This window comes from Gekko japonicus, unplaced genomic scaffold (genome assembly GCF_001447785.1).
Source record: "Gekko japonicus isolate JY-2015 unplaced genomic scaffold, Gekko_japonicus_V1.1 scaffold2816, whole genome shotgun sequence".
Taxonomy (NCBI): Eukaryota; Metazoa; Chordata; class Lepidosauria; order Squamata; family Gekkonidae; genus Gekko; species Gekko japonicus.
In genome coordinates, this window is record NW_015160921.1 from 145,449 (window position 1) to 168,082 (window position 22,634).

At 42.9% G+C, this 22,634-nt stretch overlaps 1 protein-coding gene across 1 annotated transcript in view; it reads right to left on the reverse strand.

Moving 5' to 3' along the window:
* LOC107121640 (cytochrome P450 4A4-like) overlaps positions 1-22,634 on the reverse strand; it is a 34,948-nt gene that overhangs the window by 1,954 nt on the left and 10,360 nt on the right. Inside the window, exons 3-11 of the mRNA XM_015424601.1 lie at positions 15,162-15,206; positions 12,249-12,376; positions 11,638-11,768; positions 11,393-11,547; positions 9,027-9,133; positions 8,383-8,573; positions 7,515-7,648; positions 5,243-5,307; positions 450-532 (exon numbers count right to left, since the gene is read on the reverse strand). Coding sequence (XP_015280087.1) covers positions 450-532; positions 5,243-5,307; positions 7,515-7,648; positions 8,383-8,573; positions 9,027-9,133; positions 11,393-11,547; positions 11,638-11,768; positions 12,249-12,376; positions 15,162-15,206 — 1,039 coding nt within the window. The remainder of the gene's footprint in view (positions 1-449; positions 533-5,242; positions 5,308-7,514; positions 7,649-8,382; positions 8,574-9,026; positions 9,134-11,392; positions 11,548-11,637; positions 11,769-12,248; positions 12,377-15,161; positions 15,207-22,634) is intronic.

Sequence of the window (22,634 nt, forward strand, 5' to 3'; positions counted from 1 at the left end):
GCATCTAAATTGGAATATATGTAAGAAATTGTATCAGCAAAAAACCTTGTAACAGTTCCAGAGAGAGAGAGAGAGAGAGAGAGAGAGGGAGGGAGGGAGGGAGGGAGGGAGGGAGGTTTATATGAAAGCAGCCTCTGAGAGGAAATTTTTAACCTTGGAATGATATAAATTCAGCCAGTTTATACCTCTTTGGGATATATGAAGAAAAATCTCCTATCAAACTGTCATTGCCCTAGACTTGGCCCCAAGAATGCATTCTGTCCAGATACTGATTCAGGCATTAGCATTGTCCATCACCATAAACCAAGCTAGCCCTCTTCTCTTCCTGTTCCCTCACCAAATGTCATTTGTTCTCCTTTCAGTCTTCTGTGCACAGGACTTATGTCTCTTGCCTTCTTCATGCAAAGCAAGATTGTGATCAACAAACATTAAAAATGTGCACTGCTCACCTTGGTCCCGCTGCAAAGGGCACAAAAGCATGGGAATGTCGCTGAGAAGAGTTTTCTAATGAGAATCTTGTGGGATCAAACACCTAAAGGAAGAGAATGCAAAAGTCTTTTGTTAGTAGCTATTGATAGCTTACTTCACTTCTAAAAATATCTTGATGCACTTGTAGGTAATATACAAGCTCTAGGCCAGGGGTGTCAAACTCATTTGTTATGAGGGCCGGATATGACATAAATGAGACCTTGTTGGGCCGGGCCATGTGTGTCATAAAATGTAATGCCAGGTAGCAGAGATATAAACTTTATAAAGGACACAAACACAAAGGGTTTTTTTAACTTAAAAACATGCTTAAAACATTAGCACCCTTGCAATATTTTGTTTATTTAACAGTGTCTGATAAGTGACACCTCTTTCTCTGAATTATTGCATTACAATGTCTGTGCTGTTGCAATCTTGAGTATGCCATTCAGGTGTGTATCTTTAAGCTGCAAACCTATGATGACACAGCAGCAGCAGAACTGGAAGAAGAAGCAGAAGACAGTCAGTTGGACTGAGGACCCGATAAAAGCCCTCCAGGGGCCTGATCCTGCTTGACACCCCTGCTCTAGGCCATATGTTTATGGGATACTTGTGGGCTCTTGTTAGAATCTTGAAATTCTCAAGCTTTTGTTTCTTCTTAAAGTACACTAGTTCTTGTGGCTGCAAAGCTATGTTTGAAAATAAGTTGAAGATATAAACAAAATAAACTAAACTATATAGAGGCATATGGGTGTCTGTGCCATCACATCTTTCTACCAGGTGGCGGATAGAGTTGCCTGCTCCAGGTTAGAAAATTCCTGGGGATTTGGGGGGTGAGTCTGGGGTTTGGGGAGGGATAATAATAATGCCATAGAGTTCACCTTCCAAAGCAACCATTTTCTCCAGAGGAACTGATCTCTGTGGCAAGGAGATCAGTTCTAATTCCAGGAGGTCTCTAGCCACCACCTGGAGGTTGCCAACTCTAGCAGTGGATGTTATGGCTCATGGCATTAACCCTCTGCTGAATGCTGAACATTCTTCTGACTGGGACTAGAGCCACATCTGCAGCTCTGGCTGATGAATTCTAGGTGCCATGCTGTCATGGACAGGGGCAGGGCCATGCAGGTTTGCCCCACAGATGGCAGACCTTCCAGGGATCCTTCCCTCCCCACAAACCCCTGCCTTTCTTCCTGTTCCCTTCAGGCCTGGAGCAGGCAAGGGCCTTAACTGACTGCCACTACTCTGTTGTACAGGTTTACTAGAGAGGGCCCAGAGCCCCCTCCCTGCCCTCAGGCAACTCCTTCTTTAGTCAGGGCGTGCCCTAATGTATGGCCAAATTTGTGGCATGAAGAGCCCAGCAGAGTGAACAAGAAAGGGTTTATTAAACAAATACTATAGCAATTAAGTAAATAGGAGAAAAGTTATAAAAATGGGGCAGAATCAATACAGGGAGACAACAACTACACAAGGCAAAACTCACAAAGAAAGAAGCTGGCTTAGGGTTAGCACCCTCCAAGTGGGGCCTGGAGACCTCCTGATATTATAACTGATCTCCAGTCAACAGAGATAATTTCCCTTAGAGAGAACTGCTGCTTTAGAGGGTGGACTGTATGACATTATACCCTGCTGAGGTATATCCTCTCCCCAAACTGCCTGCCCCAAACTCCTCCCCAAATCTCCAGGAATTTCACAACCCAGAGTTGGCAACCCTAAGTACACTAATGTAACTTTCTTGTGTTTCAATACCTGGTCCTAAACTCATGCCACAGTAGGATGAGGGATCAGTTCCCTCCAAAAAGAGCCTCTCTATTCAGCTTCAGGGAGTGAACACCTGCCCCCCTCTGAGCCTCCTCAGTCCAGCTTTAAAGCCCAGAAGGTGTCTGGGAAATGTATGACCACTGGAAATCACACAGACCCTAGGCCCCCATGGAAACTGGGGAGATTAATCAAGAAGGCTTTAAACTGACACCACAAGGTGAAGAAGATCAGCAACATAGGGGTTTCAATGAAGGAGAGCAAACAGTAGAGGCCCACCTGGGAAGGTGAGGTCAAATGGGCCTATGTACCTATGCCCAAAGCTTGGAGGGGGAGGAGGAAGAGGAGGAGGAGGAGGAAAAAATTGGATTTATACCCTGCCCTTTACTTGGAGTCTCAGTGCAGCTTACAATCTCCTTTCCCTTCCCCTCCCCACAACAGATACCCTGTGAGGTAAGTGGGGCTGAGAGAGCTCTTCGAGAACTGCTCTTGAGAGAACAGCTCTGAGAGAACTTGTGACGAGCCCAAGGTCACTCCAGCAGCTGCGTGTGGAGGTGGGAAATCAAACCCGGTTCTCCCAGATTAGAGTCTGAGCTCTTAACCTCTACACGAAACTGGCTCTCAGAAGGAAGAGCTTGAGCTTCTAATGCAGAGGGATGGGATTTAGTAGGCATTAAAGAAACTTAGTGGGATGATTCCCATGACTGGCATGTAGTAGTGAAAGGATATGAATTGTTCAAGAAAAACAGAATGGGTCGAAAAGAAGATGGAGTGGCGCCGTATGTTAGGAGAGGGTTTACTTGCCAAGAATAGTGGTGGAGGTGAGTGACAGCCCAGTGGAAAGCATCTGGGTAAGGATACGGGAAGGGCAGGCAAACAGTATTGTGGTTGGAGTCTGCTGCAGACTACCTGAGCAGGGTGAGGAGGTGGATGCAGCCCTCCTTAAGCAGCTTGATAGTGTATCCAAGCAACATGACCTTGTAGTTATGGATGACTTCAACTTCCCTGATGTGTGCTGGGAGACAAACTCTGCTAAGCATCCAGAGTCACACAGCTTCCTGACCTGCTTGGCTGATAACTTCCTTTTTCAAATGGTGGAGGAAGCTATGAGAGGCTCAGCCATACTCCGGGGTCATTTCGTAGAAATTTTTTTTATTCCAATCTTTAAAAAATGGAGGAAGAACCTGGAATCTACAGGCCAGTCAGTTTGACCTCTGTCCCAGGGAAGATAAGCAGATTTTAAAGGGGTCAGTCTGTGGGCATCTGAAGGACAACTTGGTGATCTGCGGAAGTCAGCACAGAATTGTCTCCAACAGATCCTGCCAGACCAACCTCGTTTCCTTCTTTAATCGAGGGCAGGTTCCCCATGATGCTCTTATGGGTAAACTGTAAGACTGCAAACTGGACTGTAGGATAGTTAGGTGGATAGGGAACTGATTAGAGAACTGCACCTAAATAGTAGTTGTCAATGGCATTTCATCTGATTGGAGGGAGGTGTCCAGTGGGGTGTCACGGGGTTCGTTTCTGGGCCCAGCATTTTCAATATTTTTATAAATGATCTGGAGGAGGGGGTGGAAAGACTACTCATTAAATTTGCAGTTGACACTAAACTGGGAGGGGTAGCAAATACATCAGAAGATAGAGAGAGAATTCAATGAGATCTAAACACATTGGAAGAGTGGGTGGATGCGAACAAGATGCAATTCAATAAGGATAAGTGCAGAGGTGTACATCTGGGTAACAAAAATGAGAAGCATGCATACCGGATGGGAGAAACACTTCTGGGTAGCAGTGTATATGAACTAGATCTTGGGGTATGGGTGGACTGTAAGCAAAATATGAGCACTCAGTGTCATGGAGCAGTAAAAAAGGCTAATGTGGTCTTGGGGTGTATCAACTGAGGCATAACATCTAAACCACAAGATGTCATAGTCCCACTGTATGCCATATTGGTCAGGCCACACCTGGAGTATTGAGTGCAATTCTGGAGGCCTCATTTCAAAAAGGATGTGGACAGAATGGAGCAGGTGCAGAGGAGGGTGATGAAGATGATCATGGGCCTGGAGATCAAGCCCTCCGTGGAAAGGCTGAGGGACTTGAGAATGTTCAGTCTGAAGAAGAGGTGGTTGAGGGGGAACATGATTACTCTCTAAGTATTTGAAAGGCTGTCACTTAAAGGTCAGGGAGCTGTTCCAGTTGGTGGCAGAGGACTCGCAATAATGGGTTAAATTATGGGTGGAAATATACTGGCTAGATATTGGGGGGGGGAATGTACAGTAAGAACAGTTCAGCAGTGGAATTAGCTGCCTAGGGAGGTATTGAGCTCCCCCTCACTGGCAGTCTTCAAGCAATGGCTGGATGAACAGTTGTCAGGGATGCTCTAGGCTGATCCTGCATTGAGCAGGGGGTTGGATTAGGTGGCTTGTATGGCCCCTTCCAACTCTATGGTTCTATATTGTGCGGAGCTAACCCTCTCATTGCATCAGGACAAACATGTTGGTTGGTTTGCTTTAAATGACTCTTACACTCATTTGGGTGAGGGAAGGTAGCATGGTATAGCCCGATCTCATCAGATCTCAGAAGCTAAGCAGTATCAGTACTTGGAAGGGAGACCACCAAGGAAGAGTCTGCTGAGGAAGGTAATGGCAAATGACTTCTGCTTTTCACTAGCCTTGAAACCCCTCGCTGGGGTTGCCATAAGTTGGCTGTGACTTGATGGCATTTCACACACACACACACACACACACACAAGCCGATTTCAAGATATTTTTGAGAAACTGAGGAAACAGGACTTTATATCCTGATTTAATGTAAACAATTTCAGTACAAAAATGTCATAGACTATGTGCAGTGTGTCCAGTAGCTGTCACTTTATGCATTCTTCACTGAGGAATATTTTCATCTTTAATTGAAATATGCAGATCCCTTGGCTATATATAGTTAAATAAATAAAATATTCTGGAATTAGTTATAATGTAAAAGCTGTTATTTGTCTTCATCTTATTACAAGGAAACAGATTACCTCTGGGTCTTCCCATATGCTTGGGTTTCGGTGGATGTTATAAATGCTAATTGCCACTATGGAACCTACAAAACAAAGTGATAACCAAGTTAACATCGATATCCAAGGTCTCTAGCAAGCTGGGAGCTGTCCTGAAGCTAAGGTATCCTCCCCACAGCCACGTGTGCATAGGGCTACAGCTCCCGCCTCATTCAGTTTCTTTTTACAAATAACGTTTTTAAGCAATGAGTGTTACAATTTTATTAAATGTAAAGATTCATAAATACACCATCTACATTTGTCTAAGAAAATTTAGATGCAGATACAGGAAAAGAAAACCCATAGTGTATTCTTCTTTTACAAGATGTAAGGAAATGGCTTGTTACCCTCCCTTTCTCTGTTGTTACAGGTCACCTTGGGACCAAAAATATAAATAACAATAGAGCTCAAATAAGCTATTATGGTACCACAGTGGAAGCTTAAGAACTTTGCAAATTGTGATCCGTATAAGAGATTACTTCAGCTCCTTAAAGATCCTAGATCTGAGTCCAGTAGCCCCTCAAGACCAACAAGATTTGGGGGGGTATAAGTCAAAGCTCCCTTCATCTGATACCTTAAGGATCCTATTTTTTCCTCCTAGCAAATGTGAGATAGAGATTGCGTATACTTAACACTGTGACAACGTGCTGTCAGAAGTTATGACTCTATGCTGAAATTCAGTGACACTGCCCTGCCAGGAAGAGTCATAGTTAAATGTTGAAGAGTTTGTGCAGAATTATGCCATCACAACCGTATTTCCAGTAGGGGGGATGGGAAAGACAGTACAGGGAAACTGGTTTAGGAGCAGCTGTTGCTTCCACATCACCATGTTGCTTTGCCACACCCACCCACCCTTCCTTTCTTGGCTCAGCAGAGTTTGTGTGAAGTGGCTGCAGAGAAGCCAGGCTCCTGACAATCTTACATTGCAACAATATGTAAAATTGTGCATTAGGACTAAGCTCTGCAACCTGAAACTTTAGTCCATGTATGGTAGCAACATAGTTTCAGAATGTGCACTGAAATGAAAATATTTCTGGTAGCTTTTACTCAAACAATTACAGCAGCTGTCCTAGAAGTTTTTTGGGTTCCCCCCCCCCCCCAATTGTCCAGGTTGGAATGTTTTGGGCCAGTCTGTAGCTGCATTCCCGGCTTGAAGAGGCTTCCTACAGTAGCATTTAAAGCGGTCTCCACTTTCCTGCTTGCTCCTATTCATCAGGTCAGTGTAACATTTGCTGTTCTCCAGTCCTTCGATACAGTGGCTGATTCTGTATGTAATTTGTCACTTAAATCAGCCACTGTACCAGAAGACTGGAGCATAGCAAATATTTACACCAATTTTTGGAAAGGGGTCCGGGGTGAACTACTATATTATGGGCCAGTTAGCCCAACATCTGTCCCAGGCAAATTTGTAGAAACTAGTTATAAAAGATATAATTATTAGGCACATAGAGGAACAAAGCCTGCCAAGGGAAAATGAACATAGCTTCTGCAAAGAAATGTCCTGCCCAACCAACCTTTTGGAGTTTTTTTTAAGAAAGTCAACAAACAGGTATATAACAGTGACCTGGTAGACATTGTATACTTGGACTTTCAAAAGGCTTTTGACAAGGTACCTCACCAAAGTCTCCTGGGTAAGCTTAGCAGTCACGGTATAAGAGGATGGGCCCTTTAATAAATTAAAAATTGACTAAATGAAAGAAAGCAGAGAGTAGGCATAAGCAGACAGTACTCTCAATGGAGGAAAGTAAGGAGTAGGGTCTCACAAGGATCAGTACTGGGGCTAGTGCTATTTAATTTGTTCATAAATGTTCTGGAACTGGAGGCAAGCAGTGTAATGGTTAAATCTGCAGATGACACAAAATTATTCAGGATGGTGAAAACCAAGCCTGACTATGAAGAGCTCCTGAAGGATTTCTACTTATTGGGTAGGTGGAAGACAATGTGCAAAATGAAGTTCAGTGTTGGTAAGTGTAATGTGATACACACTGGAACAAAAAAAAAATCACAGCTTTAATAAGTATATGCTAATAGGGTTTGAACTTACTGAGACTAAGACTGAAAAAAATCTTGAGGTTGTTGTGAAAAACTCAATGAAAATGTCAACCCAGTGTGCAGCAGTAGTGAAAAAGGCAAACTCTATGCTAGGAATTAATAGGGAACACACACGAATACAGTGCTGACATATTTATTTATTTCACTATGTCCACGCCCCCCCCCAATTAAACCCAAACTAATGGTAAACATATAAACTAACCTTTAGGCAAGGTGCGTCCATCGCAAAAAGTTATGGGTTTACTAAGCTGTCGGGACACAGCCGGAACTGGAGGGTAAAGACGGAGGGCCTCCTTAATACACATGGTGGTATAAGTTATCCTCCCAAGGTCTTCCCTGAGAGAATCAAGTGGAAGAGATAGGATTAAGCAACTCCTTTGCTCACATTCATGACGACTACCAACCACTATGCAACATATGGGCATAAAGCAAGCTGTTTATAAGTCTAAAATACACCACTGGATGGTGGGAACTTTGGTTCTCTTTTTCTTCCTGTGACAAGTATACTATGAGGCCAGTTCTATGACAGCAATTATAATGAAAGGATCTACAAATAGTGAAACTGTATTTTCCTGCACGTAATTTTGAGGCATTATTGGAATCTGAAGTGTATGAGTTGGGTTTTTTTACCAGCAAGAAAACATTTCATTATATGTCAAAACCTGATAGCATATGAACAGATTCCTCTGCAAGTTAAAACAAACCAACAACCTGATGTGTAAGCTTGCTATGGTTGGAGGATGAGAGGTCTTAGATTAATTGAAAAACAATAGGATCCCAGAGTGGTACAAACTTTGGTAATAATGGGATGAATCAAAGTAGAGAAAACTCAATAATGGTCAAATTCTGTTTATTTTAAAATAAGCACATATTGGATTGCAACCAAACTGTATTAGGAATTCTGTCAGGGATCACTGCAGTATTTTTAGGGGGCAAATTAGCATAAAGGAAATGATGGGATGGTCTTTGAACTTCTAATTCTAAAGCTTTAAAGTGTCCATGCTTTCCTTTAAAAATAGTTCTCTAAATTCAAAGCAAACAATGCAGAGACATCAGGTTAGAATTCTCACCACTGAACCGTGTCTCTTTCTCCCAAAGTGTCCTTTATTTCCTCCCTACATCTTTGCTGATGTTCTGGATTCTGAGCCATTGCATGTAAGATCCAGGAAATACCACTGGTTGTGGTATCATGGCCTTCAAACATGAAGGTGTCTACTTCAGCACGCAGATCTTCATCAGATAATCCAGCTCCATTTTCATCCTGATGAAACAAGAAGATTTGCTATTAGATTAGTCAAAACTTATTAAGAGATAAAGACATTTTCTACATTAAAAACTCAAGGGAAGATAAAAGTCCTCCTTTTAAACGCAAGATAAATCAAGTCTACCAGTGCAGCAAATTAACATGTTGTTGATACAGGGAGCAATGCCTAATTGGAATACACACAGTGGCACATAGGAAGAATGATGGAAAAATATTGCAAGTCTGTCACAAAATAAATATTTATATTTCCTAAATGTGATGGCAAATGTTCGACTCTAGTCAAATTGAAAGTGTTTGCACATGTGTTTGGGGTGTGCGCGCATGTGGCATCTGATTTATAAACAAAGGTGGGAAATATTGCATTCACCAACTGTGGGATACCTAGTGTTAATGGCTATTTAGCTAATGGCTGACAGCACATAGCAAAGACTTCAGATTAAAGTTTCTTACCTTGGCACAAAGAAGAATATCTAGAAAATCCAAGTATCGTTTCTTCTGGATCTTTTCAAGCTCTCCCTCCTCCTTGAAGGATCTCCTTCTGTTTTCTATTACTTTTTCTGTGGCATATATTAGGGGTGAAGATATTTATTGACATGGTGGCTTTAGACTTTTGTAAGGACAATTCTGTACCAACAGTCAGATGAAGTCATAATATTGGATTGGATCCTATCAGCTTTTCTGCTGGCATAAAAACAGGTGGCGAAATCTCAAATTCCTCACTACAGTCCTATCTCAAATGGCTTTCTTGGCCACATGGGTCCCACAGTCTCTAGTATGGTCTTTTCAGGGAGTGGTTAAAGGTGGCATTTTCCATCCTGTGCCAGCAGGAAAGCTGAAAGGATCCAATGTTGTCTAATGTTAATCTGGAATGGTTAAGATATTTATTTCCCACACTCCAACTGCAATGAGTTCCCAGGTAGCTTAGTAATACCCAATAAATACCTATAACAATACCTCTGCCCATCCTGACTGCAAAAAGCATGTAAGGACCACATCAATAAGCACCCAGTGTCCATCATAAATCAACTGCAGATTCAGGACACCTTCCTTCAGTTATTCATCCACTACTTAAAAAAAAAATCCCTTACAGAAAACTGATGTGGCCAATTATAGCCCTGTTTCTAATCTACTCTTTCTGGACAAAGTGATTGAGAGAGCAGTAGCTGACCAATTCCAGGTTTTCTTGGATATCTTGGATATCTGCTCTGGATCCTTTTCAGCCAGGTTATAGGACAAGCACAAACCTGGTGGCTTTAATTGATGACCTTTGTTTCTTTGTTGATCCTACTGGACTGACCTGCAGCCTTCAATATTGTGAACCATGTCATCTTGTTGAAGCATTTGGAGACAGAACTAATATCAGGGGTGTGTTTTAGACTGGTTCAAATCATTCCTTACAGACTGGACTCAAAGGATTGCCATTGGAGACCAGTTGTCATCAATGTGAGACTTGTCCTCTGGGGTTCCATAAGCAGTTGTCTTATTCCCCATTCTGTTCAACCCTTAGGACAAATCATGCAAAGTTTTAGGGGTGCTGTCATCAATAAGCTGATGACACCCAGCTCTCTCTCTCTCCATATCCAAATCCTGTCCATTGCAGTTAAATGGCTAAGAGTGAACAAACTGAAATGAAATAATGACAAGATAGATGTAATTCTAGTTGGGACAGCAGTGATCTTGAAGGACATTGTGCTTCCCATCTTTGATGAGTTTTGGCTGACTGTTGCTGACTCAGTCAAGAGCTTAGGGGTTATACTGGATCCAACATTATTGCTGCAGAAGCAAGTTACTATAGCTACAAAACTACTTTCTATCAACTTAATTTAGCCTGGAAGATGGCCCCCTACCTTGACTCCTCCTGGGTCCACACCATGGTAACAAAGACTAGACTACTGTAATGCACTTTACATTGGTATAAACAAAGACAACTTGGAGACTCCCGTTGATGCAGAATTTGGCCTTACCCTAACACCCAGCCTCCTGGCCAGGCGATAGGAGGGTCAGCTTTGCCTCCCTGAAAGAGACAGGCAGCACATGCTCCCACAGCGGGTAGAGCTGGCTGTTTAACGGCTAGCTCTCCCCCTAGCCAGCCAGTTGTCAGTTGGTGATTGGGGTGTGCTGAGCTCCGATCATGAGCTGCGGTGTACCTGTGGGGCTTCGTTGGACCGCGGTGATGCTGCACGGCAGTTGGCAGTGGCTCCAAGAGGCATTTGGTGGTGGCGCCGTTTCTTGGCAGTGGCTTCCAGTGGCAGGGAAGAGCGGCATTTGGCCCTGGGCAGTGGCCCAGGCCGCAGGCCAGAGGCACCTCATTGCAGGCAGGGGCCTTTCATGCCTGCCGGACCCAAAGGCTTGGGCCTGTCTGGGGGGGGGGGTGCAGGCTTGGTGCCGGCCATTAGGGTCTGTGGCTAGGGTTAGAATTTTTAAAAAGGGAGAGCGGCAGGCCCTTGATCAAGTGGGCGTGGGGGATAGGCTCCCTGGGAGCAAGAACCTTCTCAAGCCTCACCATCAGCCCGAGCACAAGGCCAGGGGATTTCTTTGGGCCTTAGGAGGGGCCTGATTGGGGAATAGGCTCTGGGATCAGCTGGAATGCAGTTGGATATATTTACTGTGGAGGTGCATTTAGCACATGTTAATTATTACTCATGTGTGCTTCTTGAGAGACTTTTTGAACATTTATTTAGTACATGTGAGTTTAATCCTGACACAATAATCATATTTCCTATTTTTAAGGATTTTTTTCATTGACTGACATGTCATACAGTGTGGTGCTTTTTAGTATTTTTTTTTCTTTCTGTCAATGGAAGGTGAGGCAGTACCTGTATGTTGATGGGCCAGTTTGCAGGCTTCCCGGAAACGACGCCCATCTGAGCTGTACCAATAGATGAGATCATTCCGAAGCAAGAGTGTGCGGGTTCTCTGAGACAGTAGATAGGTCAGGTCATACACAGCTTTGACATAATAATCCAACTGCCTGAAGGGAAGAGTAAGGTTTTTTTTAAAAAAAATCTGAGAATGGTCACAGCTCAAAGAAAAATTATTGTCAGGTTTAGACAATATAAACCTCTGAGTCTGGCAATTGCTCTGGTAACTGAATGCACATTTCATGATGCTGTCTAGACTCATCAAGCTGACATGTTCAAACACCTCTAATGACTTCGTACCATCCTTGTCAACCAGATTCTCCCACTTATCCTAAAATGGAAAACAAAGATAAGGAGAGTCAGTTTTCAAGCCACAATGGCACAGTTGTATGGAAGGGCTATCATGGGTCTGTAACACTCCTATCATGTGAACACATTTTTCAACAAAGATAAAATTGATAACTACTATCTTAATGAACTATGTAAACTTGCACAAGGTGAGTGGACTGGGAGAGGGCTGGCTTATAAGCACATTGAACATTTCATGCTCATTGAACATAGGAATTGTCAGTTGTTTCATTATTTTGAAATCTGCGTTCAGGTGCACTTTGGTGTTACAGAAATGTAATATTTTATTCCCCTTGATCCTAATTTTCTCTATTCAGAGATATAAGAATGCAAACAGCAGCAGCTTTAATAGTTTAAATTTATGAATACTGTTGTTACCCGCCCTGAGCTCTGTTGTACAGGGGAGGGCGGGCTATGAATCTAATATATAAATAATAAATAAAACATAAGCATCAATGCCTACCAACATCACTTTGGCTGAATCTGCAATCAGTGGTACATACTGTTTCAAAATGTCATAATGGAACCCTGGAGTCAACAATCGACGATGTTGAAACCACTTTGGTCCATGTAGGATCAGCAGCCCTTTGCCTGTGGGCATAAAATAGGAAGAGAACTTTCAGAATACTGCAGACCTTGAACAAATGATCTTTACCCTAGTCAGATACTTGGGATGTTAGAGGAGAGAAGCATTCCTAATATGGGCCTTTTTGTGTAGATACCTAAGTGTACTGAGTGCATTACAGTGTCTTGGGCAGTGACAGAAAATGATACGTGAAAGGCAGGGGTGCCACATTTCCTGGCACCCACCAACTAAAAAAAAAAGTGGACAGAAACAGGTGGAGCTTTTGCCCATGGCTTTTGACTGACTATTGGAGATCTGATTGGCTGTGCAGATTTTTTAAAAGTTGTTTTGGCAGCAGCTGCCACCACAGCACAAGGAGCTTCTCTGCATAACTGAAGGAAAGTTATGTGTATGCATGAAAATATTCACTAATATTTTGATTGAAGTCTAGGAAGTATTCAAGAGTTGTTGCAGTTTTACACTGATGAGGGACGCCAGGGGTCACAGCATGATCTGGGAGAATCAAAATGTCTGGCTGATTAAGGTCCTGGTAAGAGGCTTCAAGCATATTGTTACCATCCTGGAGCTTCCCACAATGCAGAACTAAAAAAGTATAAGGGGGGTGGGGTGGGGAAAAGTCTTTTGAATCCTTATAAAGGATGCTGTTGAGTAATTTAAAAGCTGGCACATCCCTCAAACTAAGGAATAATTTAGTGACTCCAGAACATGATCCAAAAAACAAAAGAAGAAAGTTCAGTGTTTGTAATATTAATCCTTCATTTCGACAAAGAACCATTAATTAGCTGGAAAAATTCTCGTGAGTTAGCATAAAACAGAATCATCCTCCATGAGGAGCTCCAAGGATAAATTCTTAGTATGCTAATTCCCATACGTATGTTGTTTCTGTGGAAAGTGTACCAAAGGAACATGAAAATGAAGAAAATATTTCACTCTCTAGCCCTGGTAGTAGGGTTGCCAGCCTCCAGGTGGCGGCTGGAGAGCTCCTGGGATTCCAGCTGATCTCCAAGCGGCAGAGCTCAGTTCACCTGGAGAAAATGGCCACTTTGGAAGGTGAAATCTGTGGCATTCTACTCCACTGAAGTCCCTCCTCTCCCCAAACTCACCCTCCTCAGGCTCCACTGCCAAAACCTTCAGGTATTTCCCAACCTGGAGCTGGCAACCCTATCTGGTAGCCATGAAGCAGTTCTCACTTCACCATCACATGACATACAGTGCCAGACTAGAAAGGTAGTTCTCCCTCCTCCCTTGGGTTCTACTTCTTCTTGGTTTTTCTGTTAGTTCTCCCCTCACCCAAGCTGTCAGCCATCATACTACTGCTACATCATCTGTTTCTCCAGGATCAGGCTGAGAAGTGTGTCCTCTTTCACTATTTCTCCTCTATTGTTTCTTTAACATATCTATTCACTCTCTCTTTGAAAACCTTCATTAGCATTCTCCTGTGACTCACATAAACACATTATTCACCCACTCTCCCCAGGCTGTTACAAATACAGTTCTTTTCTCTCACTAACTACTCAAGGCCAAGCTCTTCATTGGAGACACTGTATTTAGGGTTGTGGAGTCTAGATAGGAAAATACCTGGAGATTGGGGGTAGGGTCTGAGAAGGTAAGACTTTTGGGAATGGGAGGGAACTCAGTATAGTCCACCCTCCAAAGCAGCCATATTCTCCAGGAGAGCTATCTCAGATGAGTGGTATTTTTAGGAGATCTCCAGGCCCACCTGGAGATTCACAACCATACTATCCATACAGACATGAGTTCTAATAGGTCATTGAGAATGGGTGAAATCATGTTGGGAGTTCCAGATGCGATGTCCCCTGCCTCAGACCTCCAGACTGAGTGGCAAGAGAGACTAGATAGCTAGGTAGTCACACTGACCTTTCTTCCTGTATTTACGCTTCTGCCACTGTCCTCTTTGAAATGCAGATTGTAATCTCAGGGACCAATTTCCCTTTCCTGCTTCTCTCTCACTCTAAATGAAGACTTGATCTCTACCAGCCCGCACCAAGCATGCTGTCCTCTCTTTTCATCATGAGGCAGATGGGCCTCTCGCCATCCGGCTCCATCCTTTAGCTAGTAAATTAGAAATCTATCAATCTCTGCTCTTTCCTATCCTAAATGTACTTCTCAAATAAAGAGAGAAGTATTTATCTTCTAAACTTGCAATGTGGCTCTGTGTAGCTTTGTAAGCTGAGTAACCTGGTAAAATGATGCTTTATTTAAGCACTCTGCTAACTAATGGTAACTGGACTAACCAAACCAGTTAATCTCATAAATCAGGGATTTTTTGTGGCAATCCTCACCAGTACTGAGTACTGGCACTGGGTGGGTGGGGGGGCTCTCCTGAGTCCAGAGGGCAGAATTGATAGAAATCTGTACTTTTTACAGGGTTAAAAATGCTTATGAAGTAAGTTAAGGAATGTTAATGGGTTAAAAATGCTTATGAAGTAAGTTAAGGAATGTTAATGTTTAGCTAATGTATAGTGACCTCTGAGATGAAAACAATGCTTTTAACAACTGCTTCTAAGAAATAAAACATGCTACATAAGATAATTGCTATTATTTTTGTCTCCCCCCCCCCTTTTCTGTCCACTTTATGTACTTGAACGGCCTTTGTCTTATATGATAAAAATATTGTGCCACGTTCAGACTTCGGTAAAAACAGACTTAAAAGATTCCTAAATCAGGGCTGGAGAGGGTTAGGTGTTGGGCATCTGTGCTTGCAACTTCTATTCCTTGAGTCACAACAATACATTATGTTTAAAAAGGATGAATCATAGTTCTACCTACCAATCCAGGGAATGAAGAATCTGTAGGTATGCATACCCTTAGGATCTGAAAAATATAATTTAGGAGATTTTAAAAATAAAGCAAAGGACAATGATGGTCAAGAGCTAAAGGTGCCTGTGTGGTGAATACGCCAAGCCTTGCTTATCTTAAATTCAAACTTGACTGACTTTATTGAGACCACACCAAAAGAAAGAGCAATATACCCAATTTACGACAGTACTTTTGCCAAATTTATTATATAAGAGACACCCACTTTGGCCTTGAACCCACATTTAGTAATCCTTCTATTGGTCCACTGCAAAAGCTTACCAACATTTTGAAATTACTGCCATAATAAATCTAGACTTTGATCTTAGGAGGTAGGATCAAAAGATAATGCCAAGGAGCTATTCCATGGAATCCTTTACAGATGGAATCAACACACACAAAGTAATCAGTCAAGGTGTGTGTGTGTAGAGCAGTTGTTTCCAACCTCACACATGGAGTCGGTTGCATCAATGTTTATTTAATAATGTTTTATCCCACCTTTCTGTCAAAACAATTCTGTCAAGATAGCTGGCAACATTATACAATGACAAATTCATGCAGGGTATGAATAAAATAAGGAAGAATTGCAGTCATCATGGACCAGGTAACAAATGCCCTCTAACAACCAAAGTTTTACACTGTGTTGAAAAGCAAGAAGAGTTGGGGGTCTACCTTGAGAGAACAATAGACTGAGTGCTACAAACAGGGGGAAAAACCTTTCTACCCACTATACCTCAAAGAGTTGATGGACATTGAAGGGATTCACCAATATGATCTATGAGTTTGGGCCGGTTCATAAGATGGTCTTTTAGTTCTGGATAGCGTCTGTATGCATTTTACTGTTTTACCAGCTGATGTCTTTTTAGATCTTTTACGTATTTGGTCAATGACCGTACTAATAGATTGTATCTATTGGTCCTTTAGATATCTTGGCCCCAGGCCAGAAACCACCAATGAAAACAGAACAAAAAAGCTTTCTTCCAACTCAGCCTAGCCTGTAAAATGGCCCCTTACCTTGTTACACCTGACCTAACCACCTGGATCCACACTGCAGTAACACTGAGGCTAGACTACTGTGATGCACTGTACATTGGTCTCCCTCAAAATCCCTCCTTTGGTTACCCATTTGTTACCAAGTTTAGTTTAAGGTACTGGTACTTGGCCCTTCTTATTTACAGTGCTGCTGTATCTCTCTTTGCTCTGCCATGATCGCACCACTCATGTCAGCAGGGGTTTCTGCAGGTGTCAACCTGCAAATGGGCAAAAGCAACAACTGCCCACACAGGTGCTTTCTCCTTTGTGGCTCCCACATTGTGGAATAACCTGCCCAAAGAGGTCCGGGAAGCTCCCAATCCCCTGGCCTCTTCCAAAATATGCAAAACTGAACTATTCAAGAGGGCTTTTCTGCACAGGTAATAAAGTAATAAAGAGAGCCAGTTTGGTGTAGTTGTTAAGTGCGCGGACTCTAATCTGGGAGAACCGGGTTTGATTCCCCACTCCTCCACTTGCACATGGCTGGATGACCTTGGGTAAGCCGTAGCTCTGATAAGAGCTGTTCTTGAAAAAGAGAGGTGTCTGTCAAGAGCTCTCTCAGCCCCACCTACCTCGCAGGGTGTCTGTTGTGGAGAGGAAAAGAGAAAGGAGTTTGTAAGCTGCTCTGAGACACCTATTTGCAGGACTATATTACATAGGTAAGGTCAGAACTATGGGGGGAGGAGTGTTATGTATGCAGGCCACCACCAGGGGTCCGCAGCTACAGTAAGGAGCTTGGCTCCTCTAGACGATAGAAGCCTAGGATCCTAGTTCCCCCAGCATTCACCAATAGCCACTTTGGCAGGAAATTCAAACCCTCCAACGGGACTGGGTGTGTGCTGGGTGGGTGTGTATATAGTTGGCCTTGCAGGGCCGTTGGTTAGTTCCAGTGTGAAGTACAATAAACATGTGCAAACACATGTCGTTGTCAGAGTCTTCCATGTGGCAAACCCAGTACTTTTCATGGTCTACTCCTGAGCCCAACTCAAGGTGTTGATTTTGACCTTTAAAGCCCTACATGGCTTGGAACTGGGCATCTGAAGGCCTTTGTTCTCCCATACATTCATGCTTAGGAACTAAGATAATAAAGAAAGGCCCATATGACTGTCCCATGAATCAGAGATGCTCCTCTAGTGGATACATGAGAAAGGGTCTTAGTGGCAGCCCTACAATAATGGAACAAACTCCCAAGAGAAGTGCTCCTGGCCCCCTTACTCTCAATCTTTAGGAAGCAGCTGAAAACAGTCTTATTCATTATGGCTTTTGGTTAGTACTTCTGCCTATTGGCAGTTTTAAATTATTGATTTTAACTCATTTTTTTATGTATGTTGTGTATTTTATTATTATTTACATCGTAAGCTGCCTTGAGTTCCTATAAGGTATAAAGGCACCTAATAGTTTTTTTGAATAATTAAATAAACCTTTCTGGCACCACTTCCATGTAGGGGTGTACACCTAGAAAGAAATCATTATAACTTCAGATCTGGGCTTCAGGGGGAAGATTTTTACTGTGATTGCTTATTTTTTAGTAGGACGTTACTGGTTTGGGATTCAAATCCATGTCCTTTCAGAGTCCTGGATCATTATTTTCAATGGGAAATGTACATGAGGGTCTGGGGCAGCTGTTTATAAACATAATGCCATGCAGTTTTCACAGAATAGACACTGAACTGCAGGCTGTGAAAGGCCGGTAGTTCAGCAGTTCGAGACCCGAGTGTGCCAAATGATGGAGTGAGCTCCTTTCTCTAGTTCCAGCTCCTGCCAACCTAGCAGTTCGAAAGCAAGAAATTGCGAGTAGATAAATAGGTACCACTTCAGTGGGAAGGTAACAGCGTTCTGTGCACCTTGGTGTTTAGTCATGACGGCCACATGACCACGGAAATATCTTCGGACAGCGCTGGCTCTTCGGCTTTGAAACGGAGATGAGCACCACAACCCTAGAGTCGGATTCGACTGGCTTTCAAGCAAGGGAACCTTTACCTTTACCTTTAATCTAAAGATCTCCCCCAAGTGAATTGGATGAAAGGGGGTCAGTTTTACAGACCCCTGAAGTAGATGCTTTTCACCCAGGGCCAGACCATCATAGATGAAGTTTAGGCACTTGCCTTGAGCACCTCCTGAAAGGCACCCCCCCCATGGCCGCCCCGCCGCCCCACCCCTTCCCTTCCCTTGCCTCACCTCACTGCCCTGTGCTAGGTTTTGTGCTGTGCTCCTGTCTCCTCCTCTGTCCATCCCCATGCCTCATCCCCTTTGGCAGCCACACACCACTCCTCAGCTCCAGAGCCGGCCAGGTAGGGAGGGGAAGGGGGAAGAGGGGAAGTGGGTGCCCAGGACAGACCCCAAATTTGGAAGCAAAAAAAGTGTTGCTGGGGCAAATGTAGGCAAACCATCCCCCCTGCCCAATCCTGATATTGCAAAGTAAAATGCTACCCTTGGAGAGGAAGCTACAGCCAGAAGTGCCTGACTGGCACAGAAGCTCTCCCTGACAGGAGGAGAAGAGGGAGGTCCACCCCCCCCCCATTGGCTGGGAGAAAAATCTGCTACTTGCACTTGTCTAACTTGCTCAGGATCTTTGTGCAGGTGCTGTTCTTGGACTACTCTGGTAGGTGGTAAATAACTCTCGAGGTGAGGGGAAGAGCTGCAAATTATTATTTCATTTGCAGAAAACAATCTAGTTTCTGCATCACTGGAAACCCTGCCTGGTTTTAACTCTGATTTGTTTTTCAAAGGATGCCTGACTTTTCAGGGATGAGATGCTTCAGAAAGGGGGAAAAATGCTTTGTGATTTGTGTTTTTCTGTTTGAGAGAGAAAATCAGAGATTGTATTACTTATTCTCACAATTAAAAAAAAAGAAATTAGCAATTTCAAATTTGTGTTTTTCATTCTCTCTAAAATGCATTTATGTTTGAAAATCGGTGGGCCCACAGGGGGAGGGGGCACCAGAAGGTAGCCTCGCCTAGTGTGCAAAAAAAACCTGGCACCGGCCGTGCTTTCACCACGGACTCAGTTCTCTCCACTGATTCCTAAAACAGTGGCCAAAGCAGCCTAGCAGGAGAGCTCTAGGTGGCCACAGCCATTTAAAAAAACCCAAAAAACTGCCTGCATTTTCACATTCTAACCATGGGTGATAATAACAATTTCTTCCCTTTCTATTTAAAATTCTGCATTGGCCATTCTTCCTTGCGGTGGCTGGATTTTTCCTTTCAAAAAGTAAAAGTGGTTTCCTTTGTACACACATCCATTTCTTTCTGTCTGCCTGCCATATCCAAGCTCTCTTGGGTGACCATGGGCCTGTTACAGTTATCTCAGAACTCTCTCAGCCCCAATTATTTCACAAGGTGCCTGTTGTGGGGAAAGAGAAGATTATTGTAAGCGGCTTTGAGTCTCCTGAAGGTAGAGAAAATTGGGGTATAAAAACCAACTCTTCTTCTTCTCTGTTTACCCAGCCATAGACCAAAAGCACCAGGATCTGATTGGAAGGAAGAAATGCCATTGCTCAAGAAATCAGTGGGATCAAAGAAAAACACATGCACATAACGTAGCCATCTAGCAGCTCCTGAACTTGGAAACACCACTGATTTTTGGGAGGGTAGTTTTATTTCACAAAGAATCCAGGATTCCTAATATAGTTTCAGAAAAACATGGTAATGACTCAAAACAGCAATATCTATGTATATCTTCATCTAGGGTATTTCACTGTATCAGTGGGGTACAGTGATTCCTGGATATAAATAATATTGAAGGGATAGGGAGGGAAGGGTCAGAGGTGGAGTGACTCTGTATGTCAGAGAGGGTATACAGTCCAGTAAAATTGAGAATGTAAGAGAAACAGATTTGCTTACAGAAATGCTGTGGATGAAAATAATGTGCCCAAAAGGAAGCTTAACTCTGGGATAGATCCAGGTGGGTAACCATGTTGGCCTGAAGCAGTAGAACAAAGTCCAGTGGAACTTTTAAGACCAGTAAATTTTTATTCAGTGTATGAGCTTTCATGAGCACACACATATTCTTAACTCTGGAAGATTGTTATTGCCACCAGATCAAAGGTTAGAGGATGATTTAAAAAGAGCAAAAGAATTAAGGAAAGCAGCTAGAAAAAATAACTGTGTCCTAATAGGTGATTTTAACTAACAACATATTAATCAGGTCAATATATGTTCAAGGCAGGAGAAAAAGATTAGGTTTCTAGACACTCTCAATGATTGTGCCATGGAGCAGACCGTCAGTCTAACACCAATATTGGGTAAGTTGGTGGAAATTGTTATTCAAGATAGAATTAGTAGGAATATTGATGAACAAAAGCTATTGAGGGAAAATCAGCATTGATTCTGAAAGGGAAGATCTTGCCTCACTAACCTTTTAGAGTTCTTTGAGAGGGCAAATAAACATGTGGACAAGGGTGATCTGGAAGATGTTGTTTACCCAGACTTCCAGAAAGCTTTTAATAAAGTTCCTTATCAAAGGCTCCTAAGTAAACTCAGCAGTCATGGAATAAAACGACAAGTCCTCTTGTAGATTAAAAACTGGTTAATTAACAGGAAACAGAGAGTGAGTATAAATGGGCAGTTTTCGCAGTGGAAGGGGGTAAACAGTGGGGTACTGCAGGGCTTGGTTCTATGTCCAGTGCTTTTTAACTTGTTCATTAATGATTTAGAGTTGGGAGTAAGCAGTGAAGTGGCTAAGTTTGTGGATGGTACTAAGTTGTTCAGGGAAATGAGAACCAGGGAAGACTGTGAGGTGCTCCTAAGCGATCTGTTGAGGTTGGGTGAGTGGGCATCAGTGTGGCATATGAGGTTCATCATGGGCAAGTGTAAAGTAATGCATATTGGAACAAAAAAAATCCTAATTATAAATATACATTGATGGTGTGTGTACTGGCGGTAACTGACCGGATCTTGGAGTCATGGTAGATAACTCATTGAAAATGTCTAATCAGTGTGCAACTGTAATAAAAAAAAGGTCAAACACGATTATGATTATGACGACGATGGGGATTGAAAACAAATCAGCCAGTATAATAATGAACCTGTATAAATCTATGGTGCGGCCTTATTTGGAATGTTGTATAAAGTTCTGGTCACCTCACCTCAAAAAAAAGATATTATAGCACTGGAAAAAGTGCAGAAACGAGCAACTAAAATGATTAAGGGGATGGAACACCTTCCCTGTGAAGAAAGAAGTTAGGGCTCTTTAGCCTGGAGAAATGACAACTGAGGAGTGACATGATGGAGGTTTACAAAATTATGCATTGATAGAGAAAGTAGAGAACGAAGTACTTTACTCCCTTTCTCACAATATAAGAACTCATGGGCACTCAATCAAATTAATGAGCAGTAAGTTTAGAACAGATAAAAGAAAGTATTTCTTCACCCAAAGAGTAATTAACATGTGGAATTCACTCCCACAAGAAGTGGCGGCTACAGGCATAGACAGTTTCAAGAGGGGACTGGATGGGCCATTGGCCTGATCCAACATGGTTTCTCTTATGTTCTTACTATGCATGGCCCTACTTCTATACCAACATAATGTTCATTAATGGAAAAGGAGGGGGAAGATATTGCTTTGTTGTGCCTCTTCAAGGCAGCCTCCTGGGTCACATGGATTTTTGGCTATGTAATGTCCAGCATTAGCATCTTGGAGGCTTTTGGAGGATGAAAAAAAGAATCATGCTTTTATGCACACACTCCATAGTGTGTGTGTGTGTGTGTGTGTGTAGGCCCGGATCAATGTATCGATGATGGTTAACAGCAGGGCTTTTTCCCCAAAAAAAGAGGTGCTGGAACTCTCAAGAGGGAAATAGAAGTTTTCAATCTGTATATTGAAAACTCATGAACTTTTAAACATTTTTAAAAGAATTTTGTCAAAGAGGTTCTGGAACCCTGTTCTGACATGTTCCCCCAGAATAAAAGCCCCGGTTATTAGCCTTCATTAAACACTGGAGATTACTGATATTTGCTGCTATTGCTGTTTAGCTGCTGCTAATTATTGTTGTGTTTTTCTTGATTATTCTAATCTTTTACATAATCTTCCTCAGAACTCATCTGGCTGAAAGTGGTTTTTTATGAGCTGTGTGTACATATCCTGTCCTTATATATAAACATGTTTTTGCATGGCAACATTCTATGCTTGCCAAAATCAGTTGGCTGCCTGAACTGCCCATCAGAAGGTGTGCCTGAGTCCTGCCCACAGAGCCAGCTCCCACCAAAACTCCAATCCGAACAGTTTACCTCAGCAGCCGAGCAGCCATTTGCCTGACCAGCCTTATTCAGCCGTCAGGAGAAGATCAGTGGAGGAGCAGCCGCGGCCATTTGCCTGCCAACCATTCTTCAGCCCTCAGGATAGCCTTGCAGCAGGTAGGGCTCATCTTCCCCACCAGCTGGATTCTGAGGCGAGCCTGCGAGGCCGGCCTGGTT